The sequence below is a fragment of the Rhinatrema bivittatum genome, chromosome 12 (genome assembly GCF_901001135.1).
Source record: "Rhinatrema bivittatum chromosome 12, aRhiBiv1.1, whole genome shotgun sequence".
Classification (NCBI taxonomy): Eukaryota; Metazoa; Chordata; class Amphibia; order Gymnophiona; family Rhinatrematidae; genus Rhinatrema; species Rhinatrema bivittatum.
In genome coordinates, this window is record NC_042626.1 from 18435289 (window position 1) to 18461865 (window position 26577).

A 26577-nucleotide genomic window follows, 5' to 3' on the forward strand; every position below is an offset into this window, starting at 1 on the left:
ACTGGGGTTGCTCTCCTGTTTTATATCCCCCTCCCACCTCTGCCCAGCCATCGCTGCAACTGTTCTCGGCCAGGGGCCATGAACCACATCTCCCTTGGAATATGGGTAACGTGCACCCCCATCTGGCCAGTTGGTGTCACTGTTGAGCAATGACTGAGACTCCTTCTCCCAGCAGCTGTGCCCAGCTGGCCCGAGGAGTAGAAACCTGCTCCGAGAATCAAATCCAGTCCTCCACATGTGTGACAGCGTAATCAGCCAGAGGTGTGACCCCAACGACAGGAGCGGCATGTGCGCAAACAAGGCATGACTGGTGGCTTCTAATTGGAGCAGGGACAGGGTATCTTCTGCCTGCTTCAGCCACCTTCCCCTTGGGTTGAGTCTTCAAATATTGGAAGCTGGCAGGACTTGGTCAGGAAAACAAGAAACATCACACTAAGGCAATGTACAATCCAAACCTGGAGACATGAAGATGCCCGCAAAAGCAAGGTAGGACTACTGCAGGAGGACTGGATACATGAAGCAAACTAGGATCTAAGCAATCTAGAACCAAACAGAAACTCTGAATTCATGAAGTAATCTAGGAATAAACAGGAACACAAAACATAGGACCAAACATAAGGTCTGGCAAAATGCAAACTATGAGTCTGGAATATAACTGTGTTCAGACAGGAAGAAGATGGCTGCCAGCAGGGTCATAGAGCTAGGAGGACTAAACAGAGGTCCTCTTACTCCTGGGGGGATTCTGCGCAAAAAAAATTGAAAATTCTGTGCACACATTTTCTGAATACTGCCAAATTCTGCACATTTATTTTTTAAAATAACACAATATTTTTTGCAGATTCTTCCTCATTTCAGTGCAATCCAGTATTATCATTTAAATAAAAGTACAGAAAACAAAGAGCCTTCACATTTTTCTCACTTAGTGATTTCCTTCCGGCAGAAAGTACCAAACTGTAACAAAGAGAATGTTTCTCTTCTTCATATGAGAATCTGTCTTCTTTCAGTTTCAATAGAAACGGGAACCCCCTTCCCTCTCCTCTCCTTCCTTTTCCCCCTCTTCTCCTTTCCCCCTCCCTCCTTCTTTCTCTTTCCCCTTCCACCTCCCTTCTCTCTCTCCCTCTTCTCATCACAGACCAGGGCCAGGGTCTCTTCTTTAGCCCCTCTCTTTCCCCTCCCTCCTTCCTTTGTCTCTCTTTCCCCCTCCCTCTTCTCCTCTTCTCCTCCTCTTTTTCCCCTTCTCCTTTCCTTCTCTTTCCCCCTTCTTTTTCTCCCTCCCCCTCCCTTCTCTCTCTCTCTTATTCTCCTTTTCCCCCTTCTCCTTTCCCTTTTCTCCCTCCCCGCTCCCCCTCCCCTTCTCTCTCCCTCTTCTATCTCTTCTCCTCTTTTTTCCCCTTCTCTTTCCCCTTCTTTTTTCTCCATCCCCCTCTCACCCAGGCCTCTCTTCCCTTCGTTCTCTCCGTTTTCCCCTTCGTCCTTTCCCATTCTTTTTTCTCCCTCCCTCCTCTCCCTCTTCTCCTTCTCCTCCTTTTTTTTCCCTTCTCCATTTCCCCTTTCTCCCTCCCCCTCCATTCTCTCGTTCTTCCCCTCCTATTTTCCGCCTCTGCTTCTGTTCTCCCTCCCCCTTCGGTACCTTCTCTCTTCTCCTCCTTTTTTCCCCTCTTTCCCCCTTCTTTCTCCCTCCCTTCTCTCTCTCCCTCTTCTCCTTTTTCCCCTTCTCCTTTCTCTTCTTTTTCTCCCTCTCCCTCCCCGTTCCCCCTTCTCTCTCTCTCCCTTTTCTCCTCCTTTCTTTTTCCCCTTCCCCCTCCTTCTCTATTTGCGATTGTGTTTTTAGTTTTAAACACGGTATACAGCTTGCTAACCTCGAGGGGGTGCCATGCTGCGATGCGATGCCCCCACTCTCCGTGCGCCACCTGACTTCGCTGTCCCGGATTGGCCGCTGTCTGTGTGCGGCATGCTTCCGATTTTTTTTTCCTTTTCCGGGGCGGGAGGAAATCGCGAGGCAACGGTGAGAAATCTGTGCGGCGGCAAGGAAATCTGCGCGAACTGCGACGATAGAAGAAATCTGCGAGGTGAGGGAGGAAATGTGCGCGAAGGAGGAATTCTGTGCAAACTCTGCATTCCGCAGTAGCGCAGAATTCCCCCCAGGAGTAGTCCTCTGCTGACAGGAGGCAAGAAGTGCCCAACAGGGCCTCCCAAATGGCAGTGTGCAGAATTAGCCACTGAGCTGTCTTTCCCAGTTTTTAGGGAGGTGCATTCATTTCCTTTATTTTTTTTATTTCAGATTTTTATATACCGGCTTTCGAGACAGAAGTCACATCATGCTGCTTCACATAAAACAGGGGTGCATAGTAAACATAACTATAACAATGGTGCTGAAAAAGGCAGTTACATATAACAGGGTGATAAGAACTTGGCTGAGAAGGAAGAGAAAGGACAGGTTATTAATTCACACAGGTAAACGATAGAAGATATGGTAAACCATGGTGTAGTTGGAGATTAGTTAACCATGTTGGAGATTAGTTAACCATGGTGTAGTTGGAGATTAGGGGTGGCTTGGAGGTGTTCGATCAATTGGCGTCCGGGAAAGCTTGTGTGAATATCCAGGTCTTTATGCAGCAATTACGCACGTACCTTGCCAACTTTCTAGTACACATGGGAAAATGGATCTCATTATTAAAAATACACGCAGACTATGCTTCTTCCGCGTGCACTAGAAAGTCGGCGAGGTACACGCGTAACTGCTGAATCAAGGAAACAAATGCACATCCCTACCAGTTTTTTTGCTGCATATATTAATCATACAGTACCTGAATGTAATCTACTTGGAAGGGCCTGAAAAGCGGAATATAAAGCAAATACATAAAGATAAATAAAAACAGCACCATGGTAATACAGACAGCACTGTGTTTCTCCTTCCTCAAGATATATCATGCACAAAATGTCACATTTCCCACTTCTGTTTGTTGTTTTGAATTTCATGCTATGTCACAGTTTCCCAGTTTTGACTGCATAGCTCAGTTAAATGTCAGTGGTGAGACAGAACATCTCAGAGCTGGTACTGGTGCAGAGCTGGTACTGGTGCAGAATAACAAACTGTCAGAGCTGATACTTTTATTGTACACCTCTTTGGGGAATTTTGGTTGAGCGCAGGGAAGCGGTTAATAAGAATAGTAAATAAATAAATATGAATGCATGCCAATCTCCCAGAACTGACAAAGATGATGAAGAGCAAAGTGAGCATGCAGTGCAGCGGATGTGCTGGAAACTGCACCCTGTTCAGGCTGTATGAGATTATACCAGGAATTCTGAGGCCTCAGCATGGATGAATCACTCCTGGTTTTCATGAATAATGCTGTGCTTAGCATGGGGAAAAAAATTTAAACTTCCTCTCAGCCTCTTATTCTTTGTTCTTTATACAAAGACGTTAGTGTGTGTGTGGGGGGGGGGGGGGAATTAACCTCGCATGGAGGTGAATTTTAAAGGAGATGGCACGCGCCAAATTCGGGAGATGCACATGCCCTTGTCCACCCGATTATATAAGGTGAGGGGGATGGGAGTGCATGGGGCAATGCGTGCACATCAGAGAAAAAAGGGGCACGGTGTGGGCGGGGCATGGGCAAGAGATGTACGCGCAAACACCTACGCGCCCCCAGATCCAAGGCTGCGTGACGTTACCTCCGCTATGGAGGAGGCGTAAGTAAAGAAATTAATAAAAACGCAGGCAACTCCGAGGAGTCCAAGGGGTCCGGGGTAGGTGGGGGGAGTGCAGGCTAAAGAACCGGGGGGGGGGGGGGGGTTTGGAGGACCTAGCTCTAGGCTGGGCGAAACTGGTCATGGCGTGGACGCGGGTCTGTTATAAAAGTCCCCCACTTGCTAGGCTTTGTTTGCCCACTTGCAAAGCTTGGCGCACACATTATGTGCGGCCAGACTACTTTATAACATCCATGCATGCGTGTTATAAAATTGCCGCACCTCTGGGCACGCACCGACGCACACATGTACGTGCGCCCGCAAGCCCGTTTGAAAGTTACCGTCATGGTGTAGGCCAGCCCTACACTCTGGGTTAAGGAAGAGGTCAGACAGGTGAGCAGAGGATGATTAAATATTATTTTATTTATTATTTCATATACCGACATTCGATCCGAGATATCACATCGGTTTACATTCAGGTACTGTAGGTATTTCTGCAGGAAATAGGGACCTCCATGTCTCCAAAAAGGTTTTATGTGCTCTATGCTGTGCAGGGTTTAATTTGTAGACAAAAAAGAAGTGGAACTGTGGAATCAGGGAGGGAGAGGGGCTCGGGTCAGGACTGGGTGTGGCCTGTGTGAGGGGGGTGTGACCAGGGTTGGTTGCGAAGTCTCTCTCTCTCACACACACACACCCACACACGGAGACACTCTTCACAGTCTTCCTTCTCCTCGTCCCAGTGATCCAGAGATTCTCCATCCTCAGCTCTCACAGCTGTTCTTTACTCACTAGTACTTGGGAAGCCAGCACAGTAAGTGGTAGCGGGGCCAAGAAACTGACACATCCATTAGCGGCAGAAGCAGTGGGGCTGACAGGCATTCACCCCATGTCTCTTCGCACTTGGCTGTTCTCCCTCACAGCCTCAACTGTGCTGGGAAATCATGCAAAAAGTCAAGGCCGTGTGGCTGCGCCTGTCACATGACCTGTGATCTGTGTCTTGCATGCAGTATCCCATGTCATGCCATGGGTCTGTTTCATACCCTGTGCCATGTTTCTACTTTTCTCTACCCTGTACCCTATGCCTTGCCTCCCTTGTCCCATGCCCTGGAATCACTGCATCTGCCCCAAGTGAAAGCAGAGCACAATTGCACTAATGCTGGTAGCAGGGAATGAGAGAAGGGTATCCGTACTCAAAATGACTCCTCTTCCATCAAGGAACAGTAAGAGGATCCCACCCCCCCTCAGCCTGGCCCAGTACAGCAGATCTCAGCAGTTCCCCCTGCAAGACCCCTTCATCAATAGCACGTGGTCGGGAAGCTGCGGCATCAGCAAACATTTAAAGAGGCACATGGGAGACAGGCCACGGTGTCTCAGTGCATCTTCTGTTTGCGTCAGCCACATCTTCTCACATTCAAGGCTTCTTGCAGTTGCTTTCTTACAAAAACCAGGCCAAGAAAGGCCTGGCGCTTCTACTCAATAATAGATGCTGCTGTACAGTCAGCACTATGCCACAGCAGCACTTAAAACAGTCCTCTGATTACTTCGAGCGTCCAGCATGTGCTAGCGAGGATGTCCCAGACTCCCAAGAACATCCTGGAGCATGACTGCCTTTAGAGCAAGGAGCATTTCTTAATCAGATAATTCTCCAGTGGCGCAGCCGAGAGCACGAGGAAGCAAAATTCCACAAATATCCACAGAGCAGATAACAGCACAGGCAACGGCAGTGCAAGCTACACTGCAGCAAATTTGCTTTTCATGAATTTGCCACAGTTCAAGGCTCTGGAGAACGAAGAAAAGTACCGCATAGTTAAGGCACCACGAGCATTTTCAAAGCTCACGGACCAGAAGCCGGCATGTCCTGGTTGATGACCTTTGAAAACTCTCGAGGCGTAAGGATGAGGAGGCTGGAGGAATTCATCTTGCCAGCTGCGGAAGACATCAAACCCCCCCAGTGCCCACCCCGCAGTAGCTGGCGGAGCTCACCCCACCAGCCCCCAAAGATTGGAGGCAGTCGCCGCTGCCCATCTGACCCAAATACGTGGTGACTGGCAATGCTCACTTTGCCAACCGCTGAAGACCTCAGGCAGCCACCTGCTCACGGGCTGCTGAGGTGGCTGGCTTTCTGGGAAGGGGGGGGGGGGGGAAGGAGAAACAAGGTCAGGGCTGAGGGGAGGGAGAGAGTGGCAGAGAGGAGGCTAGCACAGGCACTCTCGCTCCCTAACCTGGTACCTTTTTGGTTATAAAATAAACCCTGCACATACACACCAGCTGATGGGGAAGCAAGATGGCCGCTGACTCTGGCCGTGAGAAAGAGGTGCGGGAAGAAGGAGATTCTGCTAAAGAAATGGAAGTGAAGCAAAGGACATGCATGCCAGAGATGACCAAATCAAAGAAGTCATTGGTAGAAAAGGAAGAGCCTGGCGAAAGGGCTAATCGAGAAGCAAGAAAGGAAAAATCTGAAAAAGGAGGTGCAACAGCTGCAAGGAAAATGCAGACTGTGGAAGGTGAGAGAGCACTGATCCAGTTCCAGGGAGGAGCAGGGAAAATTCGCAGATGAGCATCAAATCTGGGCCCATGCAGGCAAGTGAAAGACCAAGACCAGCTGCCGAAACTAACGTCCGGCCAAAGGTTCGCCTTCTCTGCAGCGGGCACCTGAGGCAGAGGCAGCTCAGGCCAAATTTCCACCTACCATGGGGGGGAGGGGTGAGAAGAAGAAGAAGAAGGAAAGAAAAAAAAAAAAGCCCGAGAAGAAACCACTCCCGCCCACAGAGAGTGGTTGTGCAGTACATGGAAGAAAAGAAAGGCAGATCTGCCGAGCCCTCTGCGCGCAGGTTCATTTATCTATTCAAATTATGCTGAAGTGGGAAATCAAAGGAATCTTCCAAGGCTGCACATTTGCCATGATCTGGAGGATTTGCCAGGCAGGAGCTTTGTTAGGAGCTGTTTGTGAAAAGGGGGAAGCAGTCCTCCTAGTTTACAGAAAGGGGGGGGGAAAGGGGGAATAAAAAAGGTTCTTCTTAAGGAGGGTGAGGACAGCGCCTCTGCTCCGGCAACACCGATTAAAGCGGGCTTAGCTCCAGGGCAGGGAAGACTCTGCTTGGGAGTGAGCTGCCCCCACAGTAATACCCGCACACCCCCTGCATCCCCAAAGCCCGAATGCCAGCCCTGTCTTGGGGCCTCCTTAAAAAAAAAGCTGACTGCACAGCAGAAAAGGAAGGGGGATGGAAAGCCTGAGAGAGAGAGAGAGAGAGAGAGAGAGAGAGGAAGGAAAGGTGGCGAGAGAAAGGGGGAGCAGAGACACAGTGAGAACGGTGAGGATGCTCACATCAGCAGCGACCACAAGGTCTTTGGATGCCGAAGGGGGGGCACCTGCTGACCAGCAAAGCCGCTGCTGGGAGGCTTTCCTGGTCAAGACAGGGCAGTGAAGAGCAGGCTAATCGAGTCTTACTCTGGAACACTTCCCGGGGTACTTTGCGTCCACACACAAGTTCCCATGGGCCGCTCAACTGCATTATTAATTATTATTGATCCAGGATCTTTAATTCCCCAGTTCTATCATTTGTTCCCTCAAAATTTATGATCATTGACAGGAGAGCCGCTCACTGAGATTTTATGAATTTAAATATCATCCTGACGCAGGCATTTTGGGGCGGATTTTCAAAGGGTTACGCGCGTAACCCCGAAAACCCGCTCCTGCGCGTGCCGAGCCTATTTTGCATAGGCTCAGCGACGCGCACAAGCCCCGGGACACGCGTATGTCCCGGGGCTTTGAAAAGGGGGTGGGAAGGGGGCGGGGTCAGAGCCTCCAGGCACAGCGGCCATTTGCCGCTGTGCCCGGGATCGCGAGCTGGCCGTCGGCCGGCGCGCGCAATCTACGTCTGCCCGGAGGCAGGCGCAACTTATAGGACAAAGGGGGGGGGGTTTAGGTAGGGCTGGGGGGTGGGTTAGGTAGGGGAAGGGAGGGGAGGGGAAGGTGGGGCGGAGGGAATGGAGAAAGGCTGCGCAACTCGGCGCGCACAAGTTGCACAATTGTGCATCCCCTGGTGCGCGCCGACCCTGGATTTTATAACATGCGGCAGCTGCGCGCGCATGTTATAAAATAGGGGCCTTTAATCGGAAACGTGACCACATCGTGAGTTCAATTTTAACTTCATTTTGAAACTTTTCTAATTTAGTTTACTATTTATTTATTTATTTGGATATTTTTATATACCTTTGCTTGGTACTGGCCTTCACAACGGTTTGCAAGTATAACAACAATACATATAACATTTTTATGAATAACGAAAGAACATATGGAGGGATACAATCTGTGGTCAATTTATGGAATTAAATTTACATATTTTAAATAATTATCAAGTATAGTCATATATGGTTTACAGTTCACTTTGACAAAGTATAATTTCTGTCTTTGCTCATTTGTTCCACCACTTTTACTTTGCTTCTTATTCTGCCGGAGCCCATGGAAATCCCTCTAGTTCTACTCATATAGATCCTCTGCAAGAATGGGGGCAAATTTGCTGGAGACTGGATTTAGGGAAGTCTCCTTGAGTTCTGGCTGGAACTGAACCAACTCCATCCTCGGTCCAGAGAGCTGGACATGGATAGGGCAACATTGAAGCCTTCTGAAGGTCTCTCTAAAGATGAAAGCCCCACAGTTATTACACTGCACAACTCCCATAATATTTACCGTTATTTTTGCTTAGGTTTTTTTTTTTATTAATTATAAGGCTTTTCAAAACTAGGGATGTGCTGTCATTTTAAAACAACAGGCAACATTTGTGTTTTTGTTTTGTGTCATTTCCCATCTGAAATTTTCTTTTTTTATGGACACAACTATTTAAAACTTTCCCTTGCTAACTGGCCCTTGATACCTCTTTGGAAAAATAGAATTCCATATTCAGCAAGCCAGTTAATTGACAAGTTATCCAGTTACAGTTAGCCAGATAACTTGTTTCATATAGTCACCTGAATAAATATCAATACATTTGCTTAAAGGTATCCGGCTACATGTAGCCGGATAACTTAAAAACCTAACCAGCTATGTTTGAATATAGCCAATCTAGAGTTATCCATCTAAATGGCTTTTGAATATGGATCTCATCATTATTTCAGTGCTAGAAAACAGACCACTCTAACTACTTGAGAAAAAAGTTGCAGAAAGGCGGAACTCTGTTGCTTTGAAGATTCTCTTGGGGCAATTTTAACCTTGCCCATGGAGTTTGCAGGCCTGCAGGAATATTTTAAGTCCGGGTCTGCAGTCTCATTTGCTAATGGAAACTGCCTGTGGAGTTTCCTCTTGAAAATGCCTTTTCCAGTGGGGATCACAGGTACATAAGTACATTCAGGGTTTGCAGGTGCAAGCTCTCTAAAAGGAAGTTTGCAGAGGCAGTTAAAAAGATTGCCCATGTGTAATTTGCCCGGATGGTCACAGAACTGCCCTGCCCCTATATGAGGGGGGAATGGGGGCCAGGCAGTAGTGGAGAGGAACACAGTTTTCAGAAGGTGTGTCTCCATTTACCTGCAGATAATCCTTCAGAAAATTGCCCCATATAAACAACTTTGCAAATGGGGTGGGTGAAATTATAAGTTAAGAAGGCGAAGCACCGGAAACAGGTTTTCTGATATCGGTTCTTTTTATCCGTCAGTCTTTTCTGGAGGCTAGGATTTCCCTGGACAACTGTCACAGAAGAACAAAGGCTAAACCACACCCATTCCAGAAGAGATTTTTAAAACATAATAAACAAAAATAGCTTAAGCAAACCACTCCTAAACGGCCTGGTCTTAATTAAAACTGCAGCACATTTCAGCAGATTGGCCACTATGGGAGACAGGATGCCGGGCTTGTCGGACCACTGGTCTGACCCAGTCTAGCACTCTTTATGTTCTTAGCTACTTACAGCTTCAAACCTGGCCAATACAAAGCGTTCAGTTCTGTTCCCCTCCATAGAAACAGAGCGTCTGCAGTAAGTGCACTCAGCTCTCTGCTGCCTCACACCTGACAGGGGCACGCAGTAAGCATATCAGCTCTTATCTCAGACATGACAGGGGCACGCAGTAAGCACATTCAGCTTTCTGCTATCTCAGAGATGGTGGGGCTTTACTGTAAGTGCACTCGGCTTTCTGTGGTCCTGGATGCGATAGGGTGTACAGTAAGCAAGCTCGCTTCTCACCTGTAACAGTTACAAAATGACAAGCTAAGCACAGTCCTGGGTCCAGTTTTCTCTTTCATTTTTGTCCTCTTTTTGTCTGCCTTTTCCTCTCACCCTTTTTCCTTCTTGGGTCTCCCCTGCTTCTCTCTTTATGCTCTTTATCCAGTTCTGTCTCTCACCACTCCCTACTTTCTCACGCCTCCCTTCCTCTCCTCTTTTCTTGATTTCAGTCTTTCCCGGGCTATTGATCCAACTCACTGTTAGTCCTTTCCTAAACCCATCCCTTCAACCCTTTATCCCTCCATTTCTCCTCCTGCTCTTGTTCTGTAGTGATGCACTGGATATTGCACTCTATATAGTGCTACATTACTATTCCTATGGCACAGTTTTGGTTTTGGCACATTATAGTGTGGTGGATTTGGCACACTACAGCAAGCCTGGGATTTTGCATACTCTGTTTTGGTATTTCTGTGGTATCACTCCGGTTTTCCGTCACACTGTAGTGCGGTATACCTTAGGCACCCCTCCAGTTTGTGCTGGGGTAGTGCCTGCACCATGCCACGACTGCACTCTGGGGATTAGAAGGGCTGACTAGCCGCTTGTTCAGACTCCTGCCCTAGCAACCCCTGTTGGTTTATTACATTATTCTAATTAAAAGCTCTGATCCAAATGACTTGATAGTGGAAATTCTAATTAAGTGTATCTCATCTCATCCAGCCTGCAAGCCTGAGTTTCGAAGCCAGTCATTAGCTTTACAAGTAAGACTCCAGCTGCCTAAAACCAAAGCTCACCACATTCAGCCTCTCCGTGGGATGCAGATAATCCAAGCCCCAATCTGCCTTTTTTTTTTTTCTTTCAAATACTGTAGCACAGTATGCCTGTGGATATCTGTATTTGTGGATGTGTCTCTCTCAGTGTGGGTGATATGTTTTAAGAGTGTGAGTTGAGGGCTGGAGGGGGGGATGTGTGCGCACATTTGTTCCCTTAGGGCAATCAGGAACAGCCAATAAGTCCACTTTTTGGTTATACTTTCCTCTCTTAATATAAACATTCTGGGCTTCAGACTAACATTACACCACCACGTAGATTACTTCCAGCTTTGGCTTTATTCCAACAATTTACAAAACAACACAAGACATCTTTGCTGGACTGTTACGAAGCTTCCCTTTAGCGGTCCTGTTTCTCGTCCCGAGAAAGTATCTTCTCAGTATCATCAGAAGCTATCACAGCATTTTCCAACTTTCACAATCTCTCTTCATTCCCGTAAGCAGGTCATTTAGGGGCAGCTAGGAAAGTGTATTCACCAAACTCTATTGAGTGAATTCTCTTCAATTTAGAATTGTTGGCCCATACAGTTTACAGCTTCTTCCTGGGCAATAATCCATCAGTTCTTCCCCATATTATCCATCTCTAGGGAAGGTTTCCTTCTGTACAAACGAAGACATGGATTATGGCTGCTACCATGATCACCGTAATTCTCCACAGAGACTTCTTCGCATTTCAGGCAAACGGCAGCAACAATGTCTCTGGAGCCCCTCGCAGCCTTCTGCTTCCTCCCTGTCTTTACTTCAGCATCCTCTAGAACGGCGTTTCTCCTGCTGGTCCAGGAGTGCCCTCTAGCCGGGCTGCGTTTTAGGATAGCCGCAGAGAATCTATCCGAGATGGACTTGCAAGCACTGCCACAACATTCGACTTGGCAGAACGGAGCGGTAAAGAGGGGATAAGCAACGTTTCCTTCACTGCAGAAATCCATGAGAGAGAGAAACGTCCCACTTTTAATTTTTTTACCATTTCTCCTGCTTTTTGTGTGAGCCATAGTGGTCTCGTCGTTCTCTTCCCCTTGCTTATATGCCTGACACAATTTGTTGCCGTTTCAATGCTCCTTTTTATTGCTGGTCATAGTTCCTCTACATTCCCTATTCCTGGCAAGACTTCTTCCACATAGTTATTCATTTTCTTAAAGTCAATCCTTCCAAAATCTAGGATCGTTGTCCCATTAAAGTCTGGTGCTTATCCAGGATTTACACTGAACCCATGCAGGTCTGGTGCTAACTAAACCCCAGGATTTCCTCTGATATAACTTCAGTGATAACTGTCTCCATTTGTCAGTCCCAGGTCCAGTATTATTTTGCCATGAATAGGCTCGTCAACTTGATAGATTTCTTATAAGGATTCTAGATTTCCCCAATTTCTAATTGATCCAGCAGCTGGCAACTCTGCAGTCTATATCTGGTAGATTTAGGTCCCTTATTAACAGCACCTCACCTTGGCATGCACCTTTGGATGACTTCCCGCTGTTGTTTTAGGTTGTAATGGCCAAGGTGTATAGGTTATCCCAACGTTTTTCATCTCATCATCATCATTATCATTGTTTATTTATATCTTGCCTTTCCAGCCCGTGAGTTCAGTTGCATCCTCTTGCCATTATGGATTTCTTCTATTTTGACACCGATTTTAGCAACTGGTTTTGTGGTGGTCTGCTGTTCTTCTGAAATGTCTTTATTTCTTCTCCCAGTGCTGAGAGACTAAATTGAAGCTTTTTCTGTTTAGTAAGCATCTGGGATTTGATGCCTAGGAAGAAGCTGTCACTATATGCATCCGGTCTGGATTATGTCCACTGTGCAAATGCTTTCTTAGTGTTCTCAGTATAGGGCTGTGCATTCGTCACATCTATTTCGGCAGGTACGACTAGCATACCTTGCCAACTTTCTAGTACACATGGGAAATAAAGCGTATGTGTGTATTTTTAATAATGAGATACACTCATACCTTCCCACATGTACTAGAAAGCTGGCGAGGTACAAGCGTACCTGTCAAAACAGATGTAACAAATGCACATCCCTAGTTTGTAGTGGCCTTTGTGTGAAGCACTGGAGAACAGGTTTTTTTTTTTTAAGGCAAAGTAATCTGAAGTAATTTTATGTCTCCATAGAATCTGCTGCTGTTAAGTTCTTGGGTGGGACAGAAGGTTAGTCCCCTGGAGAGCACATAAGTCTCTGCTGGAAGCAGGTTGAGTGGAGAGAGCTTGATTACCCATCACTGTTTTGCAGTACTGAGCTTTTCTGGATTGTTTTTTCCCTTTCCTTAGCAAAAGGTTTTAGCAATGGTTGTAACATCGTGCCTCCATATCGTCTATGTTTGTCGGCATATCATCCATGTTTCAGTTGCTTTAATATATATTTTTTTCATACGCCTCCCCTTTTTCTGCTTTCCCTGTCTTTCCTGAACAGATTATCGCCTGGTATGGCCATTTCCCAGGCATAAAACTCACCAAGTCATGTCTCTGATAACAACAAGATCTAGATCTGTCTAGACGATCAGGGCTAGCTAGTCTGGAATTTTAGCGCCCAAACTATGAACATTGGTGCTCACAGACTTCCAGGTATCTTTTCTTGCCTTGTTGTCCCACTGTACAGCCTCTTACCTGCTCCCTTTTCTTCCCCATTACTTATAGGTAGCTTTGTAAGATCCTAATATTTGTGTTTTTCTCCACAAACTTAATTTGATTGCCAGAAGTGACAGCCAGATGCTATCAGTTTCCATCCACAATCCCATGGTTTAGTTTCTACTCAGAGACAACTGTGGGCCATCAGGGAGAGTCCCAGAGAGCTGTGTTTCCTCTGCTGCTAGGGCAGGGAGTTCTACCTGGGGTCCATCAACCAGGCACAAAAAACAAAAATTGTAAATTTTGTGAGTATATATTTATGTGCTTTTTTCAGGGAGGGCATCCATAACTTTTATCAAATTCTCAAAAGGGTCCTCTGACCCAAAAATGAGTGATGGGTTGTAGGAGTGTGAGGTCTAATCCAGGTGGTAGGTAATTGTGGTCAGGTCCAAGTAAGAAGCTGATATCCAAAGAGTCAGGCCAAGGTTGGACAAAGACATACAGGTCAAGATGGACAGGACAAGGCTGGACAAGAAAGAATAAAGGAGACAAGGCTGGATGAGGCAAGGCTTGGAGAGACAAGGTTGGAGAGCAAGGAATCAGGTGGATAACACATTGAAATCGTCGGTTCAGTGTGCTGCGGCAGTCAAAAAAGCAAACAGAATGTTGGGAATTATTAGAAAGGGAATGGTGAATAAAACGGAAAATGTCATAATGTCTCTGTATCGCTCCATGGTGAGACCGCACCTTGAATACTGTGTACAATCTGATCACCGCATCTCAAAAAAGATATAATTGCGATGGAGAAGGTACAGAGAAGGGCTACCAAAATGATAAGGGGAATGGAACAATTCCCCTATGAGGAAAGACTAAAGAGGTTAGGACTTTTCAGCTTGGAGAAGAGACGGCTGAGGGGGGATATGATAGAGGTGTTTAAAATCATGAGAGGTCTAGAATGGATAGATGTGAATCGGTTATTTATTCTTTCAGATAATAAAAAGTCTAGGGGGCACTCCATGAAGTTAGCATGTAGCACATTTAAAACTAATCGGAGAAAGTTCTTTCACTCAACGCACAATTAAACTCTGGAATTTGTTGCCAGAGGATGTGGTTAGTGCAGTTAGTATAGCTGTGTTTAAAAAAGGATTGGATAAGTTCTTGGAGGAGAAGTCCATTACCTGCTATTAATTAAGTTGACTTAGATAATAGCCACTGCTATTACTAGTAACAGTAACATGGGATAGACTTAGTTTTTGGGTACTTGCCAGGTTCTTATGGCCTGGATTGGCCACTGTTGGAAACAGGATGCTGGGCTTGATTGACCCTTGGTCTGACCCAGTATGGCATGTTCTTATGTTCTTTGTGCTGTGGTGTAATTGACGCAGCCTTGTAGGCAAACCTACGAGGCCTACACCAGCAGCTGGCGAATGCACCCTGTAGCAGAACTGACTGGAGCTTCACCTATACTAGCTGCCTTCCTGCAGGTTGAGCCCTTGGGTTCTGGCAGCCGGGCAGGACTCAGTCCAAAGACTCACCGGGGTCAGGGCAGGCCAAGGTTGTGGCAGGTGGCTCTCATTGATAGTCAGGTCCAGGCAAGATGTCAGATTCAGGAGGCAGACAATCGTGGTCAAGTCCAGGAAGGAGGTCCAATCCAGGTGGCAGGTAATTGTGGTCAGGTCCAAGTAAGAAGCTGAAATCCAAAGAGTCAGGCCAAGGTTGGACAAAGACATACAGGTCAAGATGGACAGGACAAGGCTGGACAAGAAAGAATAAAGGAGACAAGGCTGGATGAGGCAAGGCTTGGAGAGATAAGGCTGGAGAGCAAGGAATCAGGAACACTGGAATGCCGTGGCAACACGCACTTCTGCTAGGCAGGAGACTCACTGCTGAGACAATGACAGGGAGTGCGGGCCACGCTTAAGTAGGGAAGTCCTGCTGACATCATCACTGGGCACCGTGGTGCCTTTCCCGCCAAAGGCCCTTTAAATATAGGCGCCCAGGAGAAAGGTCCAGAGGAGCTGGAAGATGGTGGCATCCAGCCGCAGCTTCGACAAGCAAGCCATGCGAAGCGGCTGCAGTCATAGGAGGCAGCAGTCCCAGCCACGGAGAAGCTGTTCCTGTGTTGGGGAAGAGTGAGATGGCTCATGGGGCCATCCCGCGAGCTGCTGACTGTGACCAAAAAGTTAAGAGCCACTTCTCTCGGGAAGATAAAAGCAGTTCAAAGAATGTCCTTGAACATTTCCTCAGCATGTGGGAGAGGTAAGGGAGGTGCAGCAAAAGTCCCTGTGAGAGCTGCGTACCCTCAGCATGAAGGGAAAGGTAAGAAAGACACAGGGAGAATCCCTGAGAGCTGCCCATCCTTGGCATGTGGGTGAGGGAGGCACAGGGAGAATCCATGAGCTTTGCATGCTCTCATGCAGGGGAGGGACGTTGGAGATGAAGGAGAGTTCCCTCCCTTAGAGCTGCATGTCCTCAGCTTGTTGGTGGAGGGAAGAGGTAAGAGAGATGCAGGGAGAGTTCAGTAGCAGTAGTAGTAATCGCAACTGGGATCCTGGCTTGCATACAAGCCTTTAGGTATGTTGTGTGAATGTTTGATGAATAGCACAAAGAAAACTTTGCTACAGCATAATCTTTAGAAAAAAAAAACCCAACAACATTTTACCACTCCTTGAAGCACAAGAATGCTTCGGATGATCTGCTGAATTCGTGCAGCATGCATAATGCCCAGTATCCCCGCTGGTAAAGAAAACATGCATTGATTCCTCTTTCAAACACAGTCCTTCAAACAGAAGAACTTCAAAATACAAGCTTCCTAGCTTTAGTGCCTTCTTTGGGGATTCTTCCCAGGTCTCATTTGTAATTTGTATTTACTTTTTTGTCATAAGAGCTGGGCAATCTTTAATATAGCCTAGGCACAGACGTTTTGTATATCTCAAGATCCATATTCAGCGCCACTTAGCCGGATAAGTTCCAACTTATCCGGCTATGTGGCGTGCTTTAAATATTCGACCGCGGACAGCAGCCACTGCTTAGCTAGATAAATACGTATCCAGCTAAGTTTTTATCTGGCTAAGTGGAGGGAGAGGAATGGGAGTAATGGGGAGGAGTTGAGTTAAGCCAGAGAAGTTATTTGGCTAACTCTGGTCACCCTGTAGACCTGTCCTAAAGTTAGCCAGATAAACTTATCTGGCTAACTTTAAGATAGCTGAATATATAGGCTACCCAGCAGCTGAATATGGACCTCATTGCCTCCTTTTGTCAGTTGTCTGTGCTGAATTCATAGTATTCTTGTATCAGCAAGATGCCTGAATGGGATTTCTGCTGCAGATCCACTCCATTTGTCTGTGCTGTATTCATGCTATATCTTTATTAGCACAATGCATGTTTCCTTTTATTTATTTTTTTTCCACCCATCAGTTTCTTCCTGCTCAGTTGGAACCAGGGGCGGGATCCTGGTTCTATCAGCCTTCATTCGCAACTACCCATGGGTTTTTCTAAGTATTTTGTTTCCACTCCTGGTTTATGCTTTGTCCAGTCATTGCCATGACAGTCCTGGGTTGGGTGCCCTGAATGCGGCCACTACATGTCACCCTCAGGCAATGAGCCTGAATCCATCCTCCCCTGGGGCTTGTGAACGCTGCCTTCACAATATCCCCAGTCCAGGCCGATCCAAGGAGCAGAAGACCCAACCTGTGATTCGAACCGGGGACTTTCCACCTGGCAGTGAGCCACCACGCCAGCCCTGCTTGGGATTTTTAAGGAAGATCCACTTTTCAGTCATCTGTGCTGTATTCATGCTTTACACATATTACAATGCCTGCTTGAGATTTCTGATGAAGATTTGCTCTTCAGCTGTCCATGCGTTATTTATGCATTAACTGTATCGGTCTGATGGTTGCTTGGAGTGGCTGATGAAGATCTGCTCTTCAGCTGTGGGTATGGTATTCCAGCTTCTCTCTACCCTTCTGTAGACGAGGTCTCTAGGACCAGATACAGAACAGAAGGCGGGAGTCTTCAGCTGTGAATGCAAGAAGCACTGTTTGTGTGGAACCTGCTCAGGGATCCTTTGTTAACCTGTTTTGTTAGTTTCCTCCTCTTTCCCGATGCACGTGTGCTTGCTTGCTCCTAGGCACCCCCGTTCCCTGAGGTTATGTGCCCCCATCCCAGAATCCAGATATCAGTGATGTTATAAAGGGCACTCATGCTCCATATAAAAACAGTGTGTGGGAGAGGAGCATCTGCGTCCTTTATGTGCCACTGCCGGCATGTGCATCACATTCTGATGTAGTGCTGTGACCTATGTCCTTTACATTCCACCCCCCAGTAATAGCTATCAATCCGACCCCTCCTGCCATTCCTCAAGCCGTCCTGCAAACCCACACCAATAAACCATCAACCTGCCCCCTCTTATTATTCCTCACCCTGTGTTCTCTGCATCCATGGTAACAACCACCAAGTCCAACCTGCCCAAGTACCCGAGGAAGGGAAGCACACACACTTGTGTCACCGAGAGCTCTGTACATCCCAGTATACTCAGTCCAGTTAGTGTCAAGTGACGCCTGTGGCTGAGCGCCCTTGGATTCCTCAACCACTGCACGAGTTGGCCACTGACGGTGGGGGGTGGAGGAGGTCAGTTGTACCGCTTAGTGATGGATGGGCAATTATTTTTCCCATCAGGCCAGTTGAATCTAAGACTGGAGTAGGGAATTAATATTGACAGATTATGCTGCATTATTAATATATTCAATCCCATGAACAAAACTGGGAGGCACTGCCCATGTGCCGTGTTTGCCAGAACGAAAGGGCTGACGGTTTTAATTAAGATTCTTTAGGTGCTGTCTCTATTAGGTTGCAGACACCCTGCGGTTTCCATAGCAATGTTACGAGGAATTGTGTGGGGAGAGGTAAAACAGTTTTGACATCCATGGTTGCATGCTCCTTGATGCCGATGCATGAAAGCCAGAATCTGATTGGTTCATGGGGCAACTGTTTGTGACATCCTCTTCCTTAAGATCTCCTAGCCAAAGGAAAAAAAACCATGACCGTCCACAATGGTCATAAAATTGGGAGACACAGAGCAGCTTGGTGAAAGCAGGCTTGCTGGACTAAGTTTGGGACATGGCCGGGGTTTTTGAATTTCCCTCCTCTCGTAGCAGCCAGCTGAAACTTACCCAGAAGAAAAAGAGGGGTCTGCGGACGTCTTCTTAGATCACACCTCACCACCACTGATGCTCAAATGTAGGGGGATCGCTCTTCACTCTGCCTGCTTTACTGCAAAGTCCTCAGGTACTTTTTACCCACTAACTTTGCTCCAAAATTTCAAAGGCAAAGTGATGCAAAACAGATTTTTGCATCTGTTATTTCTGTCCTGCAGGTAGCCTGGGTATCTGGGGGGTGGGGTTGGACAAGGGGGATCATTCCCTCCCCTCTCCTACCTTGGATTTTAATGACTAATTGTTTTGGTACCTATTTCTATGATTGTGTTTGTCTACATCCCCCACTGTCCCAAACCACAACCCCCTTGGACGTTAGATTTCAAAAAAAGAAAAGTAGTGCACATTGTATTTTTAAATCTTTCTACACACATTTTTGGATTCTGAACAAACTCACTCTCTACCCCCGGGGCCTATCTTTCCTAAACCCAGCCTACACTGGGGAACCCCACTCTCACGTTCAGGCAGACAGAGGGAGGGCAATTTTCAGACAGACCCGGGCAAATCATTTTGTACCCACATCAATGGCTTTGAAATTTGCCCTTGTATTGCATGAATGCAGCACAGACCGCTGACCAGCGGATCTTCATCAGAGCCCCATACAAATGCTCCAGACAGTTGATGAGGGGGATCTTGATCAGAAGCCCTTTCTGGGGTCACCACTGACACATGTAAAGCTTGAATACAGCACAAAAGGCTGAAGAGTGGATCAAGGGAAGGAACATTTTGAAGAATGTCTGTGTGGCTGAAATGAAACATATGTCTTTTCTGTTTAAAAAAAGAGAGGTTAACTGTAAGAAATAAACCATGGCGGTAGAAAAGAAGACGACCAAAAGAGAGAGCAAGAAAGCTGAGGGAGAGGGAATTTGCTCACTCCGAGGCTCTGGCAGGGGCCCAGCAATTCCAGGAGATTTGATGGGCTCTGGTGACAGGCTCTGAAAGGCTTGCAGTGCTTTCTTGACTTGAGTTTGCCTCTGGCTCTCTCTCTTTTTTCAAAGCACAGCCAGCTTTCATGCTGCAAAAGAGCTGAGGCAGGGAAATCCATTCTCAGGGAGCCAGCCAAAAGAGAGAACAAGGAAGGGAAAAATGACTTGGGCAAAGTTGCATTCGGTCCGTTTTCCTCACTCACCGAGCGTCCTCAACTCCGTCTCCCATGGGAACCTGGTCCACTTTTATAAGTCCAGAGACAAACGAATTCGCCAAAAGTAAAATAATCTATGTGTCTTAAATACACAATGTCTTATGCCATCATACTAGACCCTACCGATCAAATGACCTTCATTGTTTTATCTTTAATCAGTTGGCAAGAACTTTTTTTTAAATATAGTTTTGAGTTGCATGTTAAACTTATCTTTGTAAATCTTGATGTTCCAAACACTAGTCCCGTCCCGACACGGTCCGCGTTTTGAAACCTCCAGTTTCTGCATCAGGGGGTGCACAGCATTTAACCAAATTGCATCATATCAGTGTTAATAAATGGCATCGCAGCATAATAGTGCTTTAAATGGCATCAAAGCCCCAACCGGAAAAACTTTTATAAGTATCAGAAAATACTTCTGTGGGAGGTGCCCATAGAGACTCTGAGCGAAATGCTCACAGACAACTGTAAAACGCTCTCGGGGAGGGGGGGCTAATGAAATGTTTTCAGAGAGGCTCTCCCCCAATGAGCCTGGAGATTCTCTTACATACAGAGCCTGGGAGACTGTCACACAGGGAGGAGGATAACTTTCAAGTGACTGTGTGCCTGTGGCCGCACGGAGGTCTACTACAGGGTTTTATAACCTGCAAGAATCAAGTACATGCAGATAATACATGTACTTGATGAGTAAAACCCTTACTCATCTTCATAAACTTGTTTACAATAACTGGATCTAATCAAGAATCCACCTACCATAAACTTATACTCATCTTTACCTGCTGAGGACTATCGTCTTTACCTGCTGAGTATTATCATATCATTACATTGCACTACTGTGTCTTATTTATTTATTCTCTTGGTTACTCACTACCATTTCATTTTATTATCATATCTTTCCAGGCACTACTGTGTCTTATTTATTCCCTTGATCACTTATTTTACCGTCTCTTATTTATGTACCATCACATGTATCCACATAGGCTTATTTATTTACTCTTCTATACTATTTCATTAATTGGAAGAAATGTATATATTGCATTGTTCAATTTTCCCCCTATTCCAGCTCCAAGTTAATTTTCCCTGTTTTATTGTAACTTTCTCACACACGGTATTGATACACTGTATTTAAAGTTTCACAGTTTATTGGGAATATACGTTACGCTATGCTTTACACACATTGTTAATTGTAAACCGGGTTGATGTGATATCTGTCATGAAACTCGGTATAACAAAAATAATAAATAAATAAATAAATAAAATAATAAAACATGCATGTGCGAATATCTGCATACGTCTGTATATTGTATGCGCGAAAAAAAAGAATAACTTGCTCGCATAAAAATCCTGATCAATACGCGGCAGTCGGTATAGTTGAAAACATGCCCACGTAATTGAAATCTCCAGTTTGCCGATACCTCCACCAGTTAACCCAGTCCTTCTTCTAGACCTTCACCCAGACCTCCCACCCAACCAATAGCAGGCAACAGACGAGTCTGATATCAATTGTGCAAGATAATTTGCAGGTGTAAACTTTTGCTAATAGGCTGCTCAATGTATTCACGTAAGTCTCTTATAAAATAGCCACTCCCGCACATTCCTCTTGGTCCCACTTTGGAAAGCCTCTAAACCACATCTTTTCTGCGCAGGTAACGTGCACGCGAAACCAAAAATACGTGCATACTTTTGATGTGTATAGAATAGCAAGCTACGTACGAGCTACGCACGCATGTTTGTATCTGCTGCTTTTACGTGCCTAATGCCTTTGAAAATTCCCTCCGGAGAGCCCATAAGTGCTCTTTTACAGGTCTTTGATGCTCCCACCAGCGGTCTCTTTGAAGGCATGTAATTGCTGCACATGGTACTGGCAGCATGTTCCTGGGTACTTCACAGGCATGAAAGAGTATGGGGAGCACTCAGCACTGTTCTGAGGCGACCTTACATCACCTACATTATACAGACTTGAGCTTTGAACATTTAAATCCCTCCCTGTTCCCCCACTCTGCCAAAGCACAAAAACCTCTTTGTGTAATTACAGAACTTCAATATCTTTGTCTTCATGAAAGGAAGGGAGACACATTTTCTGGCACAGACGGCCGTGTTTCCAAGGCCCACTGCTGAGCTGAATGCAAATGGGGAGCTGGAAGCCCAGGCCTCCTGACTACTCAAGAGGCAGGTCCCACTCACAGCACAAGATCAACCCTGCACTTTATTGCACCAGCCCCTAAGGTCCTTAGGGACCGATGCAGTAAAGTGCGCGTAAAAAAACCGTGCATCCAACCGGATGTCTGTTTTTTTTTTTAACGCGCGCACATTCACCTCTCTTGGGCGCTCGGGTAAATGAGCTGCCGTGCTAAAAAGGATGCGCTAGGAAAACTGTGCGTCCCCAGCGCATCCTTGGCATCAGGTGCCCAGGAAACGTGGCTGTGTGTGGGTTAGGAAAACGGACGCTCAGCACGGGCGTCCATTTTATCCCGCTGCTGGCACAATATACACGGCCTGATCTGTGTATATCGTGTGCCCAGAATTTTTTTTTTTTCCCCATTTTCATTTTGTCATGCTACAGCTTTCTGTGGTTCCTCCGACTTAGCGTCATCACGATACTAAGTAGGAGGCACCACAGAAGGCAGGAAGTTTTGCTTTTTTTGTGAGCCCTTGACGCGCGCCAAGGCTTAATACCAGCTCCGGGGCTGCCATTAAATTTGCCTCGTTAACAAGGGGCGCATTGGACAAGAAGTAATTTATTGCATCACAGGGTAACAGCCAATAGGCTCATCCTCGTGGAATTTACATGTGATGAGCGCTATTAGCAACGCGTCAGCTTGGATGCGCAGATCCCCTTATTGCATCGGAGGTTATGGACGTGCGTGCAAAACGCGTGTCTGACCGTTCGTGAAGCTGCGCGCTAGGCCGGGCACACATTATTACATTGGTCTCGTAGCTTGCTGGTGCAAAGAATGCAGGTCAAGCAACATGTGGGGATTTCAAAATGACGTCCCTGTATACACCTCAGCCGGGCTGCCCTGAGCCCGCCTCCTGCTCTGCTCCAAGGGGGCGAGGGAAAATTCAAAGGTTTCTTTTTCCTGCAGGCAAACAATTACCCATGGAAACTGTTTTAAAAATGTCCCCACTCAAGGACAATAGGGGACATGAAGTTGGAGGGAGGGTCAGAGGAAATATTTCTTTTACTGAGAGGATGGCAGATTCCTGGAAGAGCCGCCAGCAGAGGTTTCAGTAACCACAGCGGTGACAGACTCTAACCATGCTTGGCACGGACACAGAGATCAGTGGTGAGCGCAGGAGAAGGGGAAAAGAAATGAGGGAGCTGGTGTTGATTTAGGTTTAAAAAAAAAAATGTATATCCCTAATGACCGAGGCCAAAATGGGAGGATTGATTAAGCTTATTCGTGCAGAGCAGTGGTATGGCTGCATCATTCTCCCAAGAGCAGGAATAAGAAGTTAACCAGAACTCAGCAGTCAGAGGGTTTTGATCCATTTTCCGAGACAGTTGAGGGGAGATGGCGAGCCATCTAGCAAGTAGGGGACGGCTTGGCTACAATCCTCAGGAAAGGGCAAAAAAGAATAAGGCGTGACCTCCTGCATGTGCTGAAGCTCGCATGGCCATCAGCTGGGAGTTCACCCGCAGCCCAGAGGGGTCACGAGAAAGGGAAGGAAGGTTGACCGGTGGTGACCGGAGCGAGAGCAGTGCAGGCAGGAGCAGCTGGGGACGCCGGGTGGCCAAACCTCTATTCTTTTAATTTTCCCATGCTGCTATATTCTATTTGTTAGGCAGGTCACACCCACAGTGCACGGAAAACCCCGGCGAAGTTCGTATCTTGGAGGAAGGTCCCATTCAGAGCGCGCCAATAATGGGTTTAAGAAATAGAAAATTCTCTCTCTCCCTTCATAATTCCCTTTCTGCTACTCACTCCTGAGCTCTTTTTTCCCCTTTCGTCCTCTCCTCCTCCCAGAATCTGTTACCCTCCTCTACGCTCTCAGTTGTGCACATTCTATTGGTTTCCCCGCCTTCCGTCCCAGTTATCTCCCTTTTTCCTCTTCATATCGCTACCCACCTGCTCCTGTTCTCAATTCCTCGCATTCCTGCCCCTTTTAGCATTCCAGGCCCATCACCCAATGCTTAGATAGAATAAAGAGAAACAAGGAGTAGAAGACAGGCAGGAACACACACATGAGAGGCACAAAGACAGAGTGCGCATTCAACAGGGATCTATAAACAGAGCCCCAAAACAATGCATATACAAGTGAGATCTATAGAGAGGAAATACATAGGGCTCCCTGTCCAAGCAGAAGGCCAGGGAGAAGGGGCTCGGCATTAGAGCTGGGTAAACTGGCCGCCTCCCTCAAGCTGGCTAAAAGTAAGCAGACTCCTCCACAGCCCGTGTACTTTCAGCTGGATGACGTTCTCAGAGGCATGCTTAGCTCATTGGGGGGGGGATAACATGTAGATTGGCTTTTCAAATCTACTTGCATTTATTTGGCATTGAAATTTCACCCACGTAAAACACAGATGCATTACGGGTAGATTCTGGGTGCTCTGTAATTGCTGAGGGTTGGCGTATTCGGCAAGGGGGATGTTCATAGGCTATTTTATTCATTTACTGCTGTATTGATGTTTCATTGCTGGATTGCTTGATTTGTATTTATATATGATAGTCAGCTGACTCTCTGTGTTTATTTTCCTTATGGTAATGGTTGCATTGAATTTACTTGCCTTAAGGCCTTAGGTTAATAAGGTGAGCAATTAAATATGAGGAAGAAATAAAGGCTGCGTGCCCTTTGTACCCACGGACAATTTTCAAAGGGAAAGAACCTGCCTGCTTTCCCTTTCATCATTAGGTAGGAAGTCCACAGGTGCTGCACATCTAGGTGGGAAATTTGAAAATGACCCCCTAAATGATCTCAAGGCTCCCCTCAGGATGCCTATCATACACCAAGAGGTCAATATTCAGCAGTACGGTGAGAGCCAATATAACCAAATATTCAGTGGAGCAGCACCGACTAGGAGCTCCACTGAACGGAAAAAGACCAAAAGGCCCACCCAGTCTGCCCAGGATCCAGGAGCCAGGATAAAGGCCCATCCAGTCTGCCCAGGATCCACAGACCTTTAGTCTGGGCCCAATTTTTTTTTTTTAGCCAGATAAAGTCCTAGTTAGCTGGATAAGCTTATCTGGCTAACTTTTAGAGCTCCTCCATAGCTTGACCAGACTTAACCAGATAACTTGTCCAGCTTAGGCTGAATATTGGAAGTAGCCGGATAAATTATTATCCGGCTAACTTAAGTCTGCCTCCAGAATAGCTCCAACTTATTTGAGTAAATTATATCCTGGTAAAAAGTAAATCCAAATAAATCGGAGCTGTTCAGAATCACCATTCTGAACAGCTCCGATGTAAATGTAAAACCTGTGGTCCGATGTAAATGTAAAACCTGTGGTCTGTTCAAGCAGAGCCCCAGACTTAGCGGGACAAACCAGCTGACCTGTAAATAATTCTAGCCAGGCTATGGGTAGAGGAGGTAGGGCCGGGTTAAAGGCTTCCCAGATACGCCTCTGACTTTAAAGCTTCTCTTTCTGAAGCCCATCTTACCCGGCCCTGCAGCTGTGGCTTTCCACCCTCTCCATTCCCCCACTACCTCCTTGCCCCCTTTCCTCAATGTGGCTGCACTGAAGGTCCGAGCAGGCTCTCCCATGCAGCCCACCTCAGCATCACTGATATGCACCTGCAATCCCCATATAGAAACAGGTGCTCCAATTCGAATGTGGGTGCTATAGACCAGTAATAGCTCTCTTTGGTGCATTTGGGCAGTTTTTTCCTCCTTCCTCGAATCCCTCAGACAGTGGATCATAATGAAACCCACCACTCTGAAAGGGAATGGAATGGGTTCAGCACGATTACAGCGCTGTCCTCTCAGCCAGTGCCGGCTTCCACACTTATGCTTTCTCTTTCTCTCTCGCTTTCTCCGCAGATCCCTCAGATCAGCTATGCCTCCACCGCAGCAGATCTGAGTGACAACAGCCGCTACGATTTCTTTTCCCGTGTGGTCCCTTCAGACACCTACCAGGCTCAGGCCATGGTGGACATCGTCCGAGCCCTGAAGTGGAACTACGTGTCCACGTTGGCATCCGAGGGCAGCTACGGCGAGAGCGGCGTGGAGGCGTTCATCCAGAAGTCCCGGGAAGATGGTGAGTCCCTGCTTGGCACGGTCATCTAACCAAGACCATGAGTATGCATGCCTGCAAGCATCATCTAGGTTCTGCTGTCTCTCCTGTCTCACCGTATCATGCTGCAGGGAATAAGGACCATCCAGAGGCAACTTTCTCCTTTGTATCTCACTGCAGGGGATAAAGACCATACCTAGGCATCTCTATGGTTTCCATCTTACTGTATCATGTGGTAAAGATGTTGACGTCAAAGATTTGCTGAAGGTTTCTGAGTGACAAAATGGGTCAGGAGGATGTGGGTCTTAGGGTGGTATGGGTAAGCTGGGGCAATGCAAGTGAGTGGACAGTGAGGCTTCCACTCACTGTCCACTCACTTGCATTCCAGTCTCTCTCTCTCTTTTTCTCCTTCTCCCGCTCTCTGTCTTCCCCCCCCCTTTTCATTTTCTTCCCATCTATTTATCTTCTTCCTTCTTTTGATTTCTTTTCAATCTCTTTCTTCCCCATTCTGTCTTTTTTCCCTTTCCCCTTCCTTCTCTTGATCACTGTGTTGGTACAAATGTTTATGCTGTTCGTAGTTTGTTCTTGCCCATTTTTGGGGCTGACTTCTTACCCTCCCTGGTTCAGATTTCTAAGCCTCAGCTGGAGCCTGAGTTCCATTACAAAAGGACATTGAAAAATCAGAGGCGATTCAAAGGAGAGCCACCAAAATGGCGAATGGCCTGCCCCATAAGCCATACACAATTACAAAGAGGGCGTGAAGGAGCTAAAGATGTCCTCTCTAGAATAAAGAAGGGACGATAGGATAGAAACATTCACGTATCAT

General features: G+C 46.7%; 1 protein-coding gene across 1 annotated transcript in view; it reads left to right on the forward strand.

The window, feature by feature from the left end:
* GRM4 (glutamate metabotropic receptor 4) overlaps positions 1–26577 on the forward strand; it is a 212208-nt gene that overhangs the window by 30559 nt on the left and 155072 nt on the right. Inside the window, exon 2 of the mRNA XM_029573595.1 lies at positions 25559–25775. Within this exon, the coding sequence (XP_029429455.1) occupies positions 25559–25775 (217 nt within the window). The remainder of the gene's footprint in view (positions 1–25558; positions 25776–26577) is intronic.